General features: G+C 39.3%; 2 protein-coding genes across 2 annotated transcripts; one reads left to right on the top strand and one right to left on the bottom strand.

The window, feature by feature from the left end:
- The first annotated feature begins 461 nt into the window (after nucleotides 1-461).
- elovl1a (ELOVL fatty acid elongase 1a) lies at nucleotides 462-6,169 on the top strand. The gene is made up of 8 exons (XM_080777729.1): nucleotides 462-731; nucleotides 1,626-1,727; nucleotides 1,858-2,048; nucleotides 2,198-2,278; nucleotides 2,461-2,517; nucleotides 2,789-2,894; nucleotides 3,485-3,624; nucleotides 5,523-6,169. Exons 2-8 carry the CDS (start codon nucleotides 1,667-1,669, stop codon nucleotides 5,835-5,837), a joined length of 951 nt encoding a protein of 316 aa, XP_080633855.1. The 5' UTR covers nucleotides 462-731; nucleotides 1,626-1,666; the 3' UTR covers nucleotides 5,838-6,169.
- Nucleotides 6,170-7,989: 1,820 nt separating this feature from the next.
- On the bottom strand, nucleotides 7,990-13,679 carry cdc20 (cell division cycle 20 homolog). The gene is made up of 11 exons (XM_080777491.1): nucleotides 13,578-13,679; nucleotides 13,094-13,303; nucleotides 12,800-12,942; nucleotides 12,621-12,717; nucleotides 12,399-12,524; nucleotides 11,934-12,130; nucleotides 11,733-11,827; nucleotides 10,758-10,992; nucleotides 10,287-10,412; nucleotides 9,618-9,735; nucleotides 7,990-9,383 (listed from the first exon to the last, which is right to left on the bottom strand). Exons 2-11 carry the CDS (start codon nucleotides 13,296-13,298, stop codon nucleotides 9,199-9,201), a joined length of 1,527 nt encoding a protein of 508 aa, XP_080633617.1. The 5' UTR covers nucleotides 13,299-13,303; nucleotides 13,578-13,679; the 3' UTR covers nucleotides 7,990-9,198.

The following is a 13,679-nucleotide window of genomic DNA, read 5'->3' as shown; positions in this document are numbered from 1 at the left end:
GTGGATTCATTTATTTTTAATGCGTGGCTCCCAGGGACCCCCACCAAATGCCCGGAATTACTTAATATTCACCAAAAAAAGACTAGAACTCCCACCACAGGACTCGGGCAATAACTTAATACCTTTGCAACCACTATATTAATTGCAAGTATTTCCTACAGCTTTAAGCTAAAAAATCTTTACTAACCCTTTAACAGAAGGAAGGGGGTAAAGTAAATTGCAAACAAGGCAATAAATGTAAAACAATTGAGATAAATAGATATTTACACAATGGTCTGGGCTTATGCATGGCTACCTACTGATACTAGTTATTAGATTAGTGAAACATGCAAATGGTGGGATGTATAAAGTGTGCATAAGTAGGTGGAGCTTAGGGCTGAAATAGGGTGTGGTCCTGAAACTAGCAAGGCGTTGTCTGTCGCCTGTCCCTGGTTTTAAATGCTTCCAATCCCATGCTGTCATACCGTAAAACACTCCTCGTATGCCTGTTCATCTCTCATTCCCCTTCTCATCGTTCCAGGTTTTGGTGGTTATTTGGGAAAGGATTTCAACAATAAGGATTTGAGACCAACCGGAAACTACAGCCTAAGGACTACAATTATTTATTTATATCCCTAATATTCACTGTACTGTGTTGGCGGCACACTGCAAGCACTAGTGGTGCCTACGTGAGCTTTTCAACTGTTATCGCCATCAGATTTACAAGAGGGCTTTCGACTTGAGCTCAGCAGGTGAGTGTTTTGCTAATGCACAAAGATACATTAGGATAGGTGTCATTCACACACAGTACTGTTGTAGTATGAATGATTATGACCATTGAGTTTTTCTCAGTAGGGCATGTTTCTCACACTGCATTGTGGTCAGACCATTGTATTTTCTATACACAGCTTTCTTGTCATGGTTGGCAGGGAAACATTCCCATTTTGAGTGTTTGTGTGTATATCATTTGTATTTAGAATGAATGAATCGGCTATGTTCTTGTGAGATGACATGCTAAGCTAATGTAGGTTGTATAACCATATAGGCTTGCCCTTCTGTCTCACCTGTTGAACTTGCTCTGTTAGTCAATGAAATGCCTCATTGTTGGAGTGGCACCACTCTGAGGATTCTTTTCTATTTTTTGAGTGGTGCAACCACAGCTATGTGTACCCACACGGTAACTGTCATTTCACCCTGGCCGGCGTTCCTGTGGGTCTGGAACTTCCGTCGACCCCCCCCCCCCCCACTCACTTCACATGGGTGTGATCTTTTATTTTATTTTACATGAGGCAATTGGCACTGCCACTACTATAATTTGACTTGCTGTTAGTAAAGAGTTATTGGTCTGTTCTTACTAACTCCATTTTGGTAAATCACAAGGTTTTAGTCAATCAGTCAATTTTTAGTAAATCACAAATCTTGTACTGTACAAGTTTCCCCATTTACTATTACCGACTATTTGGTGTATGGGGGCAGCGTGAGCCGTTTGATGAGCCTGCACAGCTGTCTCGTGTTTGTTTAGTCAGTGTGCGAGCAGCTGGACAGGTTGCTCTGTTACTGTCTATAGTCTATACCATCCTCCCAGTTAGCTCAGCCTCTTTTCCTGGCATTGAGATTCTGACTGCTTGTCTTTCTGTGTATTTCAGGGATCTGTACTAGTCCACGTGAACTGAGGCAGTCAGTCAACATGCTGCGAGAAGTTCTATCGAATGTTTTAGAATTGCATGCCAGTATCCTGAAAAGAACTGGTGAGTGTCTTAAGCTTCTTGTGTTATTCATTTTTATACATATTTTATTATTACTATCACATGAAATCTCATGTAACTGTTGCTGCTAGTATGCTGAGATATTGATGCGTGTTACTTTTGTTGTCTTCAGATGAGAGGGTGAGACCCTATCCTCTGATGCAGAGCCCCATAGAGATGTCCTCCATCCTGTTGGCCTATGTGATTTGTGCTGTCTATATTGGGCCTCGCTTAATGGCCAACCGCAAGCCCTTTCGCCTCAACACGACCATGATTTTCTATAATTTTTCCATGGTGGTACTGAATTCCTACATAGTGTATGAGGTGAGCATGATTATTATTTTAATTTTCTGTAATGTTTTATCAGTTGCTAACATTCCCTTGAGTGATTATATTTGACTGTGTGTGTGTGTGTGTGTGTGTGTGTGTGTGTGTGTGTGTGTGTGTGTGTGTGTGTCTGTTTTTCTAATCAGTATTTGGCGGCAGGATGGGGCACAACCTATACCTGGAGATGTGACCTTGTTGACACCTCTACCACTCCAGAAGCTCTAAGGGTAAGCTAACACTTCCTGTACCATCAACCTCCCATAGTTGGGATACTTGATAAAGAATCTCAGGATTGTGACCTGAAGTTTTGTCCCAATGTTGTAAGCTTTAATTTAAAACTCATAAATTGAATAGGTCGTTCAACATAACAGTTGCCTGACTGATCTTTGTCATTCCTTACCTACTATAGATGGTTCGAGTGTGTTGGATTTTTTATATTTCAAAATACATTGAGCTCCTTGACACAGTAAGTATTTTTTCTGTCAAATTTTATTGCATTCATTTTCCATACTTTTGACTTTAGATAGTAGTAAAAGTTTCTTTGTGTTTTTTTAATGTTTTTTAACCTTGTGTACCGTAATATGTGATGTTTTTGCGCAATGAGTTTATATATTGTGCAATGTGTAGATATTTAGTTTTTTCTCTTGGTGTACAGCACTTTGGTCGGCCGTTGGCTATTCTTAAATATGCTTTATAAATACAATTTACTTGACTTGACTTGTAACGTTTTATTCTAGGTATTTTTTGTGGTGAGAAAGAAACAAAGCCAAATCACATTTCTCCATGTGTTCCACCACTCCTTCATGCCCTGGACCTGGTGGTGGGGTATCACTTTGACCCCTGGTAAGCTCCACACACATGTCAACATGTCATGCAAAAACAAACCGTGTAAACCGGAGATTTTAAACACTATGCAGTGAGCTCCACAAGTAGTTGTGATGGCATCACATTTTCATGCAAGAGTGAAAAGCAGAGTCAGCTTGAAATGGGAAATATTGTCCTTATCAGAAAGTACAGTAACATTGGCAGGAATCCTTTTCACAAACTATCACAAACTAGAAATGTCTAATGATTTCTAGTCTGCAATTTGTAAACATTGATTTTCAGTCTGGTTTCAGTCTTGTATTTATTTATTTTTCACTCTAAAGGTAATGTCTTTGGGGTGTTGTACTGATCACCTATTCACCAATATTTTCTTGAGTTATTTTACTCACTCACTCACTCACTCACTCACTCACTCACTCACTCTCACACACACTCTCTCTCTCTCTCTCACACACACACACACACACACACACACACACACACACACACACACACACACACTATGCCAAACACAATACAATACAATACAATACATGTAGATTGTAGAGGGAGAATCTGAAAATACGTCTTTTAAAAAACTAATAATAGGTGTTTTTCTTTGTCACCAGCATCGGGAATGGGCACCTTCCACTGCATGGTGAATTCAATGGTCCATGTAATCATGTACACATACTATGGATTGTCTGCTGCAGGACCTCGATTCCAGAAGTACTTGTGGTGGAAGAAGTACATGACAGCAATCCAGCTGGTATGTCCCTTTTCTCTACTTCTACATCAATTTGAACCCATTGAGACCTGAGACCAGATTCTACAAACAGGGTTCCCACACATTCTTACCAATGAATCTCCAACACTTTTTCAGAATATTTAACCCAATTTCCAGGCCTATATAACAATCCTTCAGTGCAATAATGAGTATCTTACTCCTATGTGCAATGCCCAAAGACAGGCAGTGTAGCAACAATAAAGCATAGAATATAGCTATATAATGCTACAATTTAATTACATTCCAGATTTTGTGCCAATGTTCTGCCACATTCCTATCCTAGAGCATAGGATCATGTTGTGAGCTTGTAGATCTGTTATTGTTGTCACATACCAGTACACATTAGGCTGCAATCATGCAGCCCGTTTGGTGAATAATGACTTATGTTACATATTTCGTGTAATGTTATATGTTTTTACTTTTTTTATTAACAAAATCAATAGCCAACTATTTTTTCCAGGACCCTTGATAAATTCAAAACCTTTTCCAGCACTGGGAAATGTTTTTTTTCTAATTTCAAAATATTTTCAGGAATTTCACAACCGTGGAGAACCCTGTACAAATGTCTTCCACTCACTCCAGAGGGACGCATTGCATATTACTGTTGTTAGTGTTGTAGCAAAAAATAGCCGATCTACAAGCTCACTATTTCTTTGCTAATATTTGAAATCCTGAAATATTCTTTTGCTATTTTTGAATTGGAATCCTGAAAACATTTAGTAAATAGTTGCGAACACAGTGATTGCGAATGCAGTGAGCACTTACTATGAGACCTATCAGATCATGTGTGTGTGTGTGTGTGTGTCCTTTGTGCCCATATTTGGAGCTGAGTGATTTGTTTGTGATTGATGCAACACACTCCATATTTGGACGTATAGCTGCTTTGGGGACTCCTTATATGGTTATGGCTAAGTTAAAAACTTAACATAAAAATAACTTAACTTAAAAAAAGTAGTATTACTTACTGGTAATACTAATTACTTATTTAGACTGAAGTAATTAAAGCGGGTCATGTTTGGAATTGTAACAGTTGAAATCAATAATACTAGAGTGGTGCCTGTGGGGCCTCTACGGCGGTGCCCGTTGGGCACTGGCCTACTTGGAACAATGCAAGTTTGAAATTCACGCCCCACCCATGCCCATATATGGAGTTACTTGTCAGGTATGCCCAAATATGGAGTCTATGCAGAAGTCATGTCTGTGTCCCTTTATTCCTATTATGGAGGTTCTGTGTCAGCCATGCCCAAATATGCAGTGTTGTGATGTCTGAACAGGCCAGCTTGTGGAGTTCTGTGTCAGAAATGCCCAAATATGGAGTGTTTAGGTCAGAACAGGCCAGCTCCATATATGGACGCTGGGCAGGGGCCCCGTCCAGAGCCTGGGCAGTGGGTCCGACCGACTCGACACTGCACCCCCTGCGGTGGTGTGGAACGCGTGTGTTGAATTTGAAGTCGGTGGGGCTAACGGTAGATATCAGTATTCCGATATTAACCTGAGGGCCACATTAAGTGAAGGTGGGGGCCGCCAGTTGCCCATGTATGTTTTAAATCATGATAGTTTTCTGAAAAGCCCATTTTTCTATATCAGTGGTTCTCAAACTATTTCATGTCAAGGCCACATGTATTTGGCCTAAGATTTGCACACGATTTCAAGATTTTTCAAAAATAGCATATATATATAGTATATCTGCTATTTTTCAATAGCAAAAGTATAAAATAATGGTTAAACGCTAAAGAGACAGATGCGTTCCATGTCTTAATGGGTTAAGTTGCAGAAATAACCAGCATAGTTGATTGTACCATCATAGCTAAGCTGATGTAGTTTGTAATGCAGTATTATTCATACCATTTCTGTTCTACACTATCCTATTCCCTTCCTAGACACAGTTTATTCTGGTCTCTGTTCACATCAGCCAGTACTACTTCATGGAGAAGTGTGACTTCCAAGTTCCTACATGGATCCACCTCATCTGGATATATGGAACCTTCTTTTTCTTCCTCTTCTCTCACTTCTGGGTACAGGCCTATATAAAGGGAAACCGCCTTCCTGTGAACAATAAGGACAAGTCCAAGCAGAATGGTTTATCCCGCCAAATCAAAGTGATGACCAATGGTAAGAAGATGGAGAATGGCAATGGTATAGCACACCACTCCACGAATGGCAAAGTTATCCTTGGCAAAGTGAAGGAAGTCTAACATTTTGTCAAGAGGAGCGAGTAATGACTGTCCAGAGAGCATCATTGAATTTTCTTCATACACGTATTTATGCCATGTTTTTTGGATATGAATGGCATAAATGATTTAACAAATTGACACGGTGTTTTGACACGGTGTTTTTCAAATGTGAGGCACATAGATGATAATTAGTTTGGTTGTCACGGATGGTATTCACAAGAACACAGGAGTTTGGTATTGTATCCCTTGTGGGGCATGATAAAATGTACATTGTAAAGACTGGCATCTGTAAATAACCTGTACAGAATTAATGTCAAAAGGTTTCTTATTTATCTTGAAATAAAAATGTTTTAGATAAATTGCTGACTTGGTTGATTAATATACACAATGTAAATAGAAATGTTAATGAATTGGTCATTTTCAGAAAGGCTTTCAGTGAATCCACAGTGCACACTAACATAAAAGATGGAGCCTGCCATGACAATTTGCTAATGAATGTCAAGCACAACAGGTGTGCAACTGTGCATGCATACACGATAAACTCAAATCTAGTGACAAAGCCTTTCAGGCTGTAGTGCCTAAAGTCTTGAGAGCTGCAGCCTCTGTACATTTTTAGAAGCTGTTGCATGATTTTATTTTCCATGCTTGAGATGAATTGTACAGCAGTTATCTGCTAGGCCTGAGGCCAATTCTAAAAACGCCTCTAAAACCTGACCTAAGTTTTCAGAAAAATTTCAAATATTTATATAGCATAAAAAAAAATACATTTTTGAATACTGTACATACTGTACATAACCCCAAAATGGGTTCCCGGCCTGAGGGGGTAAAACACCAAAATGGGTTACCTCGTTTTGTCTTAATTGTACTGTATAAAACACTTTGATCTTTAAATGGTGCTATATAAATAAAATGTACTACTTACAGGTACAGGTTACATGGTAAAGCTACAAAACAGTTTAGGTACTTGCCAGGGCTCTATATACTCCAGGACCTGGCTAAGATATGTATGCACTTCATTTAGCTGAGAATATCTCAACTGTTCTTGGCTAATTTATGACTTCTGCGAACAACTTGGGAACTGTGAGAAATTCTCTATCCAGGGCTAAATACCCGGAAATGACCACTACTTCAAATCTAAACGGTTTGTGCGACAGATTTCCTGAGGTGCTCAAAATGTTCAGAATGCTCATGTTTGAATACTCAATAGACCATATGCACACGGCGGTCATCTTTCCACAAGTTAATGGCAAGGTGGAAACTAGCCGCAATTTGCCATTGACCGCCCATACATGCAAGCAGACAAAGTCCTGCCTAATTGTATTAAATTACGTCAAACTCGCCAACATTGCAGCTGTACGAAAAGCTTGAATGATCCTATCTGCAAAGTCTGTTTCATAAAATACCACCGTAGACATGTTATGAGCTACTGTCACGAAATTCCTTGCAGGGGATTTTGTGTTGGAGTTTGGAAGCGCTCACTTTCAGTAAAGGAACATCCTGCTGCCTCCTGCATTATGTGCAAATTCAAAACAGGTGGTACACACACAGGATCGTTGAGTGATCCAATGAGCACTTCCAACTCTTTTAAAAGCTTTTCGTACAGCTGCAATGGTGAGTTTGACGTAATTTAATACAATTAGATAGGTCTTTGTCTGGATGTATGGGCGGTCAATGGCAAATTGGCTAGTGTGCATATGATCTATTGAGCATTCTCAACATTTTGAGCATCTCAGAACATCTACAACAATTTAGAAGAGGCATGTTTTAAGTGGCGGTTATTTAAAAGAGGGTGTGGCCATATTCAGGTATTTCGCCCCAGATAGAGAATTTCACAGTTCCCAAGTTGTTCGCGTGGTCATATTAACCAAGAACAGTTTCCACTAAATGAAGTGCATACATCTAAGTCAATTGTGTTGGGGGCTTGTACTTTCTGCAATTATGGTCTTCCTACTACCCATTGAGAATGTTGACCCTAATGTCATGACTACTGATGAAACAGCTCATGGTATACCATATACATCTTTATAGTAAACATTGTAGCAATTACAGATTACATTTAACTGTCAAGGAAACAAACCTGCAGATTGTAGCTTTAAACCAAGCTAACCTGTAATTCTTTATCATCCATTACTTTTAAGCCATTTAAGGACTACCTGGAGACATACATCGGCATGGCAAGAGCCATTTATTTAATATTACATGATGTGCATCACATTCACAAATATATTAAATGCCCACACTAAACATTTTACCAAATGAAGCAGGCTTCGGTTAGGCGTAAGACATTGCAAAAGAACCCGACAGGATACTCAACCACTTCTGATTGAAATTCTAAAATTACAGTTTATACATGAGAAACAGCAACTCCGAATGCAAAAGAAGAAAAAAAAAACTTTATTTGACCGCAATTAAAACTGTACACAATTGAATAAAACCCTTGGGGAATTTTACTTTCAAATATGTTCGGGATCATCATCTCAGGCTTGTGCACCCGACTGTTTAAATTGCTTGATTCAGCATTTAGATATTAGATAGTCTAAGTATTTGTATACTCTGTACAGTGACAATTTAATCTAATCTAGGGATGTACCGATGAGACATTTTGGCCGATATCCGATAGATATCTCATTCTGTATTAAGAATATATTCAATTTTGTCCATTCTGAGAAAAGGCTTATAAACACTGAATTTGAAGGGGAAAAGCAATGAGCCTCTATTCCAAAACTAGGGATGCAGTTATTAAAAATGTTCCAACTTGTTGACCCTTTTGAAAGCTTCCCCAGAAAACACTAGAATTTGCAGCCTTCATCACAACAAAAGCCTTTTTCAGGCTTTAATTTAACATTATAAAATCCACTAAAACAGATTATTTTACCGATAATTGGTTTAAGGCCAATATCGGCCGATACCGATGGGTTTGCCGATTAATCTCGCATCACTAATTTTATCAGACACTTCCTATACAACCCAGTCTAACTGCAAAACTCTCATTTTAACCACACTAGAATATAAACACCCATCCTTTGTTTTGGTGACTCATACTGCCCTTCTAATATGAGAGGGGCATTGTTTTGCGCTAACTTTTTTCCCTAAAGAGAATTACAGAAAATACATTTACAAATTGGAGGGGGGGGGAAGAGACAAAACAACCAAGCCCCCCCTCACACATTAAAAGGACGTCACCAGAACCAAGGAAGAACAGGTGTTTGATGAATCTATGATTAAAATAGAGTTTTAAGTTTTGTATAGGAAGGATGTGTTTGATTAAAATAAATATCAAATATTGAACCAAGCAACAAAAACTGTCTGGGTGCTCATAAAAGCCTGAATAGAAGTTTGACCCCAAACATGTTTGAGTGAAATATCCCTTTAAACCTCAACTTTATCTGATGGCGTGGTGACTAATTACGCCGCTGGTAGATTTGGCAGCACCTCTGTCCTTTGCCTTCTTTCTAATGGGGTCCAACTCAAAGCACTTCCAGAGGCGTACCGTCTCATCTCCGGCGACCGAAGCAATAGCAGAGCAGTCCGGGTTGGCAATCAAGTTCAGAACTCTGTCCTCGTGGCCTAAAAACAAGAGAATCGCATCTGCTGAGACCACAATATTGACAGTATCGTTTTGATTGTATGCCCAAAACAGTTCAAGAAGGGCAAAAAAAAAAGTTAAATTAAATATGACGATATATTTGATGTCAATGAGTATATAGGTATCATTATTCTAAGCCCATGTTGCTGCTTGTTCCACATACAGCCAACAATTTCACCCACTAATGTGACAATAAACTGAAGTTCTTAACTTACCATTGAGTTCCATGACTTTGGAAAATGATGGGTACTTCCAAATGACAACATTGTTGTGAGCAAATCCATGGCCAGACACAAGCTCCTTGTAATTTGGTGCAAACACCAGCGAAGATATCTGAAAGGCAGAGTCATCATTCAGCTAGAGTGCTAGACTATAAAGCAGTGGTTTTCAACTCATCGAGGGATGTCCAGGTGGAGATGGGAGTTTTTAACCAAATGGACCCTTAGATTAGTTTTATACTCTAAAGAGTTAAATTGTTAAACATTTGCATTACTTCGTTAAACATCTACATTACTTAATTTAATAGAAGTCTACACAATTAGAGATTGTCATTTTGATAACGTTTGCCTGTCATCTCTCCTATGGTAACAACAATGATACATGATGCAGCATGGAATTGTGCACAAAATCTTATCCACAAAACATTCTACGTTTTGAGGCTGAGAGGCTAAATCTCATCAAATGTTGGTCCATGGCTCAAATACCAATAATGGACCTTGATAAGAAAAAAGGTTGAAAACTACTGCTATAGATGAAAGCCACAGCTGTAACAGCCACACAGTGTGCATCATAGATTAGTTACCATCAATCTCAATATAACTACAATAGTTTCAGACAGTAATGAAGGGAATTAAGAGCGCAGAAGAGCAGAAGTGTGCCATTACCTGGGATTGAGTGTCAAGAGAACTGATGCAGGAGCCACTATTGACATTCCAGACACGGATGCATCTGTCGCTGGTACCACCACCAGATGCAAGGATGTTTGACTGCCATGGGCACCAGGCTAAAGCCTAAATTAAAAACAAACATAGAAAATAAATTAGAGCTCTATATTCAGACAGTAGTCATATTTGCTTTTTCAACAGGGATCTATTTATCTCTCCAACTCTTTAAAATGCTCAGGAGAAAAGCCATTTATTATCAGTGTTCCAATTCCAAATTTGTCTGCTCATTTATCCTGCATAAAATATCCTCTCCCGATTGGATTAAATGTGTATGCCAACTAGAGAGAAGGGAGACTCCCGTTCCTGAACAAACCATGGGAATATAGAATTACTTTTTTCCCCTCCATTTATTTACAAAGAATTATAATTATCACTTAAATTCTTTAAGATAAAAAAAAAAGAAGTGCTGACCTTGACTGCTCCAGTATGTTCACTAAAGGAGCGGATTGTTGTTGTTCCGGGGCTGCTGCTCTCCGCCACGCCAGGCCACACATGCACCATATTGTCATTGCCTCCACTAGCTAGGTATCTCCCATCAGGGGACCACTTCAGGCCACACACCTCCTGGGTATGGCCTGTCAGTGACGCGATGTTAGGGTGTGGCATCCTTACATCATCGTGGTGAATGCGTCCTGATCTGGAGCCACTACAAGGAAAAATTAAAGGTGTCATGACATTAACTCACCCGTCACCAAGTGTGCCTTTTTGGCACCTAGTTTTGCATGTACCTCCCCGCCGAATCAATGTCAATTGATTACGGTGGTTCCCCTCATAACACTTCCGTTTCGATCCGTTAAAGAAAGAAATGGAAAATCCGCTGGCTAATGTTTTAGAACGTAAAAACAAGCTTGCTTTGAGTTTGATTCTAATTCTAAACGATAGTATTTTGCTTACAAAAAGTATGTTTTGGGTGGATTAAATGACAATCGAGAGACATGTTACATAGCAGATTTTAACTTATTAACTTCCGGCCAAACGGCTTTCAAGTTAATAACCTCGCTCATTGACTTAGAATGCGTGGTGGCCTGCGCTACAATAAGCCACCAATAGATGCCGGTCAATGAGACAATTTATTTATTTTAGGTTTTGTGACTTTAATTACACCCACAAAACCTGAATTTGAACCTTCAGTGGATTTTCCATGGTCTCAGGTTCTGTGTTCTGAAGCCTTTTTGGTAGAATTCTACATTCTACTGAATGTTAAAAGTTCAGGGTTTTTTGGGTGCAATTGAGCTCAGAAAACCTAAATAAATGCAAGACAAATTACAAAAAAGTAAAGTAAATACCCAAGCAATTTTGTGACTCAAGAGTTGATTAGCTTGCATTAGCACTATGTCCAAATAACTGCAAGGCAACCACAACACAACTCAGTTTTAGAAATTGTACCTGGTTACTACATGCTCATTCCAACACAAGCTTCCAACTCTGGCTGAATGGCCGCTCATGGTGCGTAAACGTTTCTCATTTGCAACATCCCACAACTAAGGAAGAAAAGTGCAAAAGGGAACAAATGGAGCAGCAAATTAATGTCATGAGATCCTGAACAGGATATGTGTGAAGGCATGTGTTGTATGACATAATACTCACATGCACTTTGCAGTCACTTGTTCCAACAGCTAGGAAGTGGCCTTCTTTGCTGAAAGACACAGATGAGATGTACTCTTCTGAATTCTCCATCTTCATTAGTTGAGTGATATCTCCGGCAGTGGCATTCCACAGGTAGACACTGTCATGAAGAGCCACAGCAAGCATGTTTTGACTGCTCCAGTCAAGCAGATTCAGATCTACAAGAATGCAGGCAAAAAACAAAAACACGGCATGAGTATAAACCCAATGTGTAAAGCTGACAATTTCAAATGCACAAATGTAAATAATGAATGTCTAAAGAGCCTGTACATAATAATAAGTAGCCTACCCCTCAATGCATGCAGCATCTTTGGAGATTAGATTAAAATTAGCATAACATACAAAAATGAAATGTTTGTCCCCTCTGCATTTTTGTATGTACGTCTGACAATGCATGTTATTGAACACAAGGGATAAATATCTCACAGAAGTCATTCCTGAGATCCGGAGCGTCCAAGATTCTGTCAGGAACAGAAGATATGTATCTAGTCTTTTTGGAGGAGCCTGGAGTCGCGCCTTGACTGTAGAGGACTTTTAAGTTGTTCTGATAACCTGTGGAATTGTAGAAAAGTATAATCATAACACCATGCTTCTTTATTCTAAATCCATATAAAAAAAGGAACAAGTACCTGGCTGTAACTAAATTACCTTCTGGAGCGTTAAGTGGCTTTCCTCCAAAGTGCAAGATCTTAGCTTCTTCGATGTTGCAGCCATTAAGTGCGACAGACCAAGCTGTCCGGTTTTCCTTCAAAGACAACATTTAAGGATTAACAAACAGTCTTTGAAAATGTATGTGCGGTAAACACAATGGCATAAAACAAACTTACTGCCGCAGCTGTAGATTCGTTGGTGTCCATAGGTTCATTTTCCTTTGTTAGTAGGAAGCTTGCCACGTCCATCTGCTTGCCGTTTCTGGTAGGAATGTACCGGTCACCCCCTGCTTTGGATGGTGTACACTTCACATTTTTACCTAGGAATAAAGCATTGTTCAATTTACATATATGAAATGAGTAAAATCAGTTTTAACGTGCCATTTGTAAAAGTATGAACAAATGCAACCAAATGGACCCTCCATTTCTCTTTTTTTACCCTTCTCAGTCCGAGTTACAGTGAGCAATTACCTGGAGTTTTGTTTGGCGTTTTGCTGGGCGTTTTTGACAAACTCTGCGACTTATTGTTACCAGATTTCCCTGGTGTAAGACTGCTGTTACTCAACGGGGCTGAGCAGCTGGCCTTTCTCTGCCACCTGGGCATGGGTGCGTTTGTGATCGGCATGTCCAGCTTCATGATGTTTTGAATGTCGTTCTCAAATCCAAACTGAGCCATGGCAACTGCACAAGAGACGTAGATCACAAGCCGATATTAACGCAACTTAATTTAGCCAACGTTACTTTAACCTGTTGTTAATCGGTACCGCCCTGGATAATGGCGTCGTTACCAAGTCTTGTTATTAGCATTATAAAATAGTCCGTTAGCTACATTGCTAACATTACGTTAACGTTGCAACATATACGGTGTTTTCTTCCAAAACAAAACACGAATTTTAACGTGATATTCCTGTGTTAACTTGTCTTGATTGATTTAATACATAACCGGTAAATTTACCTTTGAACGAAGCGTTGATCCTGCAGTAGTCAGAATGAAATTAATCAGTCAGAGAAATAATGAATTTTATTTTCAAATGTTTCGCCGAGAGAACAACGCCTG

Source organism: Protomyctophum bolini, assembly GCF_963924005.1.
Source record: "Protomyctophum bolini genome assembly, chromosome: 12".
Classification (NCBI taxonomy): Eukaryota; Metazoa; Chordata; class Actinopteri; order Myctophiformes; family Myctophidae; genus Protomyctophum; species Protomyctophum bolini.
This window is presented reverse-complemented; position numbering and strand designations above follow the sequence as displayed.

Bases quoted from the DNA above. Each gene is read 5' to 3' on its own strand.
- elovl1a (XM_080777729.1), top strand. From the start codon at position 1,667: ATGCTGCGAGAAGTTCTATCGAATGTTTTAGAATTGCATGCCAGTATC. The intron at 2,049-2,197 runs GTGAGCATGATT...TTTTCTAATCAG, and splicing joins ATTCCTACATAGTGTATGAG to TATTTGGCGGCAGGATGGGG. The intron at 2,279-2,460 runs GTAAGCTAACAC...TACCTACTATAG, and splicing joins CCACTCCAGAAGCTCTAAGG to ATGGTTCGAGTGTGTTGGAT.
- cdc20 (XM_080777491.1), bottom strand. From the start codon at position 13,298: ATGGCTCAGTTTGGATTTGAGAACGACATTCAAAACATCATGAAGCTG. The intron at 12,525-12,620 runs GTAATTTAGTTA...ACAATTCCACAG, and splicing joins GCCACTTAACGCTCCAGAAG to GTTATCAGAACAACTTAAAA. The intron at 12,131-12,398 runs GTGAGATATTTA...GCATTCTTGTAG, and splicing joins GGATCTCAGGAATGACTTCT to ATCTGAATCTGCTTGACTGG.